The sequence below is a fragment of the Anopheles ziemanni genome, chromosome 2 (genome assembly GCF_943734765.1).
Source record: "Anopheles ziemanni chromosome 2, idAnoZiCoDA_A2_x.2, whole genome shotgun sequence".
In the NCBI taxonomy this organism is placed as follows: domain Eukaryota; kingdom Metazoa; phylum Arthropoda; class Insecta; order Diptera; family Culicidae; genus Anopheles; species Anopheles ziemanni.
Genome location: NC_080705.1, coordinates 40,063,783 through 40,071,074, shown reverse-complemented (window position 1 = coordinate 40,071,074; position 7,292 = coordinate 40,063,783). Strand labels below are relative to the sequence as shown.

The 7,292-nt window shown below is 44.4% G+C and overlaps 1 protein-coding gene across 1 annotated transcript; it reads left to right on the top strand.

The window, feature by feature from the left end:
* The first annotated feature begins 520 nt into the window (after positions 1-520).
* Positions 521-5,496, top strand: LOC131293555 (uncharacterized). Its single transcript, XM_058321631.1, has 10 exons — positions 521-745; positions 852-939; positions 1,359-1,530; positions 1,645-1,816; positions 1,915-2,067; positions 3,000-3,086; positions 3,156-3,538; positions 3,680-3,757; positions 3,900-4,212; positions 5,158-5,496. The coding sequence occupies exons 1-10, from the start codon at positions 521-523 to the stop codon at positions 5,494-5,496; spliced, it is 2,010 nt and encodes a 669-aa protein (XP_058177614.1).
* The last annotated feature ends 1,796 nt before the right edge of the window (positions 5,497-7,292 follow it).

Here is a 7,292-nt window from a genome sequence, read left to right as displayed (position 1 = left end):
TCGAGCATTATCCTTGCCGACTCCGCAAGACGGAACCTGGCGTGCGGCTCAATTCAATGTAGCTTCCTGCTAATGCATATGTATACGGTACGTGTGTCCTTTCGCAGACCTCACCCGCCCCACCCCGCCCACCGACCGCGATGCTACAGACCCGACGGAAGCGAACGGAAACGTTGGAGGGATAGAGCACCCCAGCGCCATACTCCCAACTCACTGTCACTGTCAGCACCTTGGACTTACCGATCTCTTCAACGATCCGAGACCTAACGGCGCGTCGAAACCGGAAGGCGGAGGAGCCGAGCTGGCGTGCGTACGTGGGCAGATGAGTGTGAGTGACTCCGCTCGCCAGCATCAGGCCCCATCCAGCCCCTCAGCGCGTCACTGATTAAATCCCGCACAAGCAACCGGAGTGTAGCCGTTCCGAACGGTTTGCTGAGGGTGACAACTTACGGCACGGTGTGTGTGCTTCCAGGCGTGTGGAGTGCGTCTCCGGTCGGAGTGAGCCAACCGACCACCGGCGATGTCTTCGCGAACCAAGCGCATCAAGAAGTCGTCCTGGGGCGCCCGGGAGCGGGCCGGGATGAGCTTCCTCATCGTGGTGGCGTTCTTCGCCGTCTTCGGGCTGATCATCCTGACCGAGGTGCTGATGATTGACGATCGGGGCCGGGCCGGCAGTGTCGTCGTGCGGCACGGCAGCAACGGGGGCCGGTTCGGTGAGTCCGTCCCGGACTACGATGACGTGAAGGTAAGAGCTGAAGGAGCTTCTCTCACTTGGCAATCACCGGAACACGATTAGCCTACCGTGAAGGATGGTTTTTCTATTGCTTTTCTTCGCACATCCATACACACAGGACGACTATCTCGACGACACGGGAATCTTCGTGCGAGAGACCAAATACGGTGGCGCGGTGGTAAAGAACATATTGAAGAATCAGAAAGGTATGACGCTTCGCTCGTCCTGTGAAGCCTTCCCCGCTTTTCTGCATGTGTGTGTTTTTGTGTGACCTGGTTTTTGTGCTTTTTATTCATTCATTGGTTCAATTACCTTTTTTTAGTTAAAGTTCATTTCACCCTTCGCACCTTTAAAGATATTCTTGCATGGTGTTGTACGACTGGTGGACCTATCTTAAATCACTTATCACTTCCAATAGCGCGCCAGTAAGTGACATTTTCCCCAAAATCAAATCATTTAAAAAAATTCGCACTATCTTGATAACTCTTAGATTCCGATCTCCACCTCACCTTAGCAAATCCCTTCCCCTTCCCCCCGCCAGCTCATGCACTTTGTACAATAGTTGAAACCGAGTAGTTTTTCCCGTTTGGTGAATGGTTATACTTTTCTCTATCGGCCTCCGAAGATCTGAAACAATCCTTTGGCATATCCGTGCTAACAGATTCCGCCGAGCCGCGCAACCCGCCCGTCGTGCCCTGGGGCCAGATGCTTCCGTCGAAGATCGAACAAACGCTGCCCCGGTACCCGGCCGACACGAAGCCGACGGACGGCTCGTGGGAGATAGTGAACGGTACCAGGTAACGTTTGGGAGGGGAGGAAAAGTGCAACTGCCGACGATGCGATTGAATTTTCCGTTCGATTCCGTTTCTTCTCCTTTTCGCCCCCGTTTTCACCCCTCCGCGCGGGTTCAGGTACAAGTTTTTCGTCTTTTCGGCCTTCTACGATCGGCGCGACGGCAAGCTGGTGCGTGTTATCGGGGCCACCAAAACGCGTGGGCCGGAAAAAGTGTGGTGCCGGTTCTGGTACCCGACCGGGGTGAACAGCACCAAGTATCGATCGGCCTCGGTGATGGCTCGGGTGAAGGTAAGACGGGGAGAATTTTGGTTCCGACGGTATTTTATCTGGTTTTTCTCGTTCGTGATTGTGTGCGCTTCTTCATCTGCCTCCTTCCCGCGCCGCAGATCATCCGTGAGAACTGGAACCTTAAGTACAGCGCGTGCTTTATCCTGTGCCCTATCAGAGGCCCCTACCCGGAGATACCGTACGCAGTGAGCGTGGTTAGTAAAATACGGGCCGCACCGGGGAATGTGCTCATGCTGCGAAACACTGACAACGTAAGTAGATTAACGCCGAATCACATCCGATGTTTTCGATCCAGTGATAAGCGTGTTTCCTTGAGAGAATATAACATTTGATACTTTTGTTAATGGTAGACGAAGTCATACGAATCTATGTTTTTTTTATACACAATCTTATAAACTATGAAAAATCATCAATTATCGTTGTACTAGTTTTGGTTTGCAATATTACAAGTTTTACATTCTGCACACGATTTTCAGAACATGTAGTTCAGTGTTTCTTTTATAAGATAACCGTATAATTTTTCATACTGTAAGATTACATGACTCCTCTTTTTATCTTTAATTACACATGTTTAACTCACATCCATACACTCCAAGTTTGTTTTCAAATTGTTCGAAGCATGTTTAGATAGACATAGTGGGGAAATGTTTAAAGTTTTGTGGGTTTTGGTTTTTTGCACTTTTTCATATTGTCCTGCAGAATCAGATTTCAGATATTGCATCCGTTGATACATCATCATTCGTGACCATGAGCATAACTCAATCATTATGCCCTTTTTGATGCTTATATCAATTAATTTCTCTTTTAACGTCATAAGTCTGTTTTTAAATCATGAACTGCTTTTAGAGACTGTTTGTTTAATGTTTTCCGAATTTATAATAATTTAATGATTTTTGCAATCATAATAATAGGGTTTGCCACGACCAAATATTCACACAAAGTAAAGCAACTTTTGATAAAACCGATGATTGATAAATTTAGTAACATTATATAATTTGTTTGTTTACACCTTTCTCATTATTTTCTTAAACTTAAAAATATATGCTATAATTGTTTCTCATAACTGACGAATTAATTATTTTCTGCCCACCGTAACTTCTTTAAATATTGAATCACCAAAGGAAATTATATTTTCCAAACCAAATGGTGTCCACACTAACAAACCATTTTACTGCTTTTGTAGGATCCCGATTTCACGAATCGTACGTTTAGCAACATTCCGAACAGTATTGGCGTTTGTGTGAAACCATTGCATTTCAACTATGACCAGGTGAGACGATGCGCAGTTGTGCACCCTTACTCACATTCGGTCTACTAACGTTCTGCATTTCCGACCAAGGCTTTGTACTTGCTGGAGTTTCTTGAGCTGAACAACTTGCTCGGCGTGAGCCATTTCACGTTCTACAACCACACGATCGGACCGAAGGCGTCCTGCGTCCTGCAACACTACGTGAGCGGCGATCTACCACAGCACATCACGCCGTACGGGGAAGAAGGACCACCGGCACGGTCGGCAAATGGAACGGTCCCCGACGTAACTTTAGCGGAAAGCAACGACGTGCACACGCCTACTAAATACAATGAAGACAATACCGCTCAACTGAAGCCAAAAATCACTGTAAATATTTTACCATGGAACTTGCGGATGCGATCGCAGAAGGAGATACGTACCGAAGGGTTGTTCGCTTCGCTCAACGACTGCTTGTACCGAAGCATGTACAGGTTCGTAGGCTGAGGGTGTGAGTGTGTGTGTTGGGGTGGGTCTAGTTTTCCACCTCCTTTCACCAACGACCCTGATTTTCTTTCAACAAAGACCAGAGGGGAAGGAATTCTTTTTCATACTGTTTTGCTTTCCTATTACAGATACTCACATGTTGCGCTGATTGACTTGGACGAGTTTATCATACCCCACCATAATGACACTTTGATCGATCTCATCGCGTAAGTGGCACCCGAGTGGGCTGGAGTGCTTCGAGCATTCCGACGCCTTCGAAGGGTTCGGGCCCTCGAGAGGCGCCTAATGAGTAACCGTTTATAAATTTCTTCTCTTTCTTCACCTTTCCGCCCGTGACTGCTTTTCCAGCTGGTTGTCTAAGCGCATCAACAACCGAAACACGGGCGCCTACTCGTTTCAGAATGCATTTTTCTATCTGCAGTTCGCGGACGACACGCGCATGTACGAGGGCCACGGTTCGCTCGCGAACCTTCGGGCGGCGCTAACAACGCAGCGGAAAACGCGTCGAAGGTCCAAGCTGCACCCGCAGAAGCAGCGATCCAAGTACATCTGCAAACCGGAAGCGGTCATCGAGGCGGGCAACCACTTCGTGTGGGAATTCTGCCCCGGCCGAGGCTCGCTGAACGTGCCCGCAGACGCGGCCATACTGCATCACTATCGGGTGAGTACTGGTTTCAACCTTCGAATGACATTTTTCATAATTTGAAGGAAGTTACATAATTATTTAATCTGTAATTGTAACTAAAAAGGTAGTTGGAGGGTATGTTATCCAGTTTGAATGTAATGCAACAAATTTCAACATTGTTAAACATGAGTTTCTTGAAAATTTTGATTCTTCAAATAGTCAGATTATTGAGTAACTCTTGTAATGGGTAAATAAAAATTATATTTAATTGGGATGAAACATAACTGTTAAAAGTACATGTATTATTAGAGTTAAGTGCAGCGTTCTACCGCTACTCAATTTTCGATTTTTATTGATTACGCTACATTTAAAACATTACGATGACGCCATAAATTGACTTCAAAGATCGAAAGTATCGCCAATTTGCATATTAACTCATTGAAACGCTAACGCACGGAATAATGGCATAAAGCACAGAACGGAAACAACATGTCGAATTTAAAAAATCTATAAAATATATGGCCAATTTTTGGCATCAGCTTTCTACGTAAAATTATGAAATGAATTTTTAAATGTATTAACTTTGCTTAGGCTTCATGTATTAGCTTTGTAGCACAAGTACATTAAACAACCAAAAACTCCAAAAGATAGTCAACAAGTATACTCAAATTTGAAAATTTTCTCGCAAATATCTAATCAGTGCGGAGTTTTTTGATAATAACTTTTTTAGGATCCACCATAACCAAAGGTTTCGTAGAATCCGAATACCAAAGATTTTTATTGCCATTTCTATGATTTTTTGCCAAATTTGCAGACTTCCCACTGAAATGACTTTACAATTTTTGGGATTTCCAATTGCAGCAATTTGACTCTTTTGATTATTTTTGTATTATTTTCAAAATGTTAGTGCGTTAATTTTCATTAGTAAAACTGATTCATTGAAGAATTGTGTTTGAAAACTGATTCATTTAATTTTTCCAGGTATGCGAATTTGGTGGAGACGACTGCATCAAAACGCCGTCGCTGGTGGACCGAACTGCGCACCGGTATACGAAGCGGTTGCTGGACCGCGTTGGTACCGTGTACAGCTTCCTGAAGGATACCTGCAATCTGCCCGACATTCCGAAGGCACCGACGAAGCCACCACCGACACGCAAGAAGGAGCTGAAAATCCGAGTGCCGATTCGGCCCGAAAGTGACAAGAAACCTACGGAGGACGTAAAGGCGGAATCAAACGGTGCGACGGTGCTTGCCCAAGTTGCCGCAACCACGACGCAGGCACATGCGGCCGCAATTGAAGCTATTCTGAAGACGCGTTGATCCACGGTACACTCTTCGGAGTATCCGGGGATGTGCCGCACGTCAAGGGAGAAGCTCACTAGACAGTTATAATTTTTCAGCAGCTTTTGCTAATCCTGTAACGTAGATAGCGGAAGGAAACGCTGAAGAAACGGCAAGTGGCGCTGAAGGCTGCAATTGGAAGGCGCGCGCCTCGCGATCGCCTATCGTTTACGTAAAAAAAGAATTATGGATTTAATGTGTTTTTTAGGAGGTGACTTTCGACACGTTTCATACTTTCGACAACTTGCTCTGCCTGCAAACTGCACGGTCGGAAGGCGGTAGCAAACCCGCGTAGCGTGAATCTACGACAAGCAATGGAACTCGTTCGTGCTCAACATAGGCCACAGTTAGACGCTTCGGAGCGTAGAGGTACATTAGAGGCAACACAGTAATGCAATTTCTAGCGGCAAACAATTTTCAAATTCTTCCACGGATCGCCACCCGCCTGTGGCGAAACACGCTAGGACAACCGGGACTCCCCGTTCGCATGAGCACGCCGATAGGGTGATGGCGATAGGTAGCTGCCGCTGATCAGCTAGAGCTAGGGCGTTCGTATTACCTAACCGAAATTATGATCACATGCTGTGGCTCAGTTCTAGCACATATCGCATATCAGAACTTATCGCATATCGCACGAGCAGGTTGCGTTCTTGAGTTGAGAAATGCGTTACCACTTAGCACCAACATTACACTCGATACCGTTCACAGGCCCACACCTGCATGCGCAGATGGCAGCAAGAAGCCGACCAAGAACGGCACATACTTTCGTAACTCCAAATCGGCCACGCTTTTCAATCGAATCGACAGGGAGAGACATCGCATCGACTTAATGTGCACCAAGAGCTCAATACTCTACCGATATACATATATACATATATCTGTATCGTTTCGTTGTGTTTCGAAGTAATTTTTGTACCAATCGTGCTATAGTGATTATCTACAATTCTCTGTGTTAAGAAACTAGGATTCGAGTTATTAGTGTCGAGTTCATTACCACATATTTTATGTAACACAGCAAAACACGGAAAAAATGGCAAACGCGGGAGCGATTGAAAGTAAATAAACAAAATCAAACGGGTGGGATTGAATGGCATAACAATAAAGAAATGGAATGGAAATATTTTATGAAACGAATGTTGTCGAGCATTTATTCTTATCTCAGTTGTTTGCTGTGGAAAATCTGAAAATTCGTCAAACTTTATGCTTTATGCTTGTTCTGTTCTTTGATTTTTACATTTGTAGGCATCATTGACGCCTCATAAGCTCCTACTATTCTTCAAGAGATACTTCCCTCAATCGTTTCAACAAATGTAAAAAATCCAGTAGGCTTCATGTTCACTTGTAAATGGTGCTTTGAAACTGTTTGTATCTTGATTACGGACTTTTTTTAATACGCACATTTTGATTCTTTTTCTTATTAGTTCTGGTATTGTTGGATTTGTGTTCTACAATCTTATTATTTAAATTCCCTTTGATGCTTTGTTTAGTTTTTGTTTAACATTAATTTATTTAGTATAACATAATGCTAAATTCTTTTGTATGCGGAAACATATTTAAGTGGGCTTACGAATAGCTACTCTTATTGTATATTTATATTTTTCTGTGGAACACTGGCATAGCAAACTTTAGTAAACAACCTTTTGGTTATTGAAGAATGAGAATGAAAAGTGTTCTTCAACGATACAAAGGCGTTTCCAAATCCCAGATGGCCAAATATAAATGAGGAGAATAAATATGGGATTCGTAATTGGCATCTTTTTAATAAGTTTTCCACT

Coding starts and splice junctions, on each gene's coding strand:
- LOC131293555 (XM_058321631.1), top strand. CDS start 521: ATGTCTTCGCGAACCAAGCGCATCAAGAAGTCGTCCTGGGGCGCCCGG. Junction 2,068..2,999: donor TGCTGCGAAACACTGACAAC/GTAAGTAGATTA, acceptor CTGCTTTTGTAG/GATCCCGATTTCACGAATCG. Junction 3,539..3,679: donor TTGTACCGAAGCATGTACAG/GTTCGTAGGCTG, acceptor TTCCTATTACAG/ATACTCACATGTTGCGCTGA.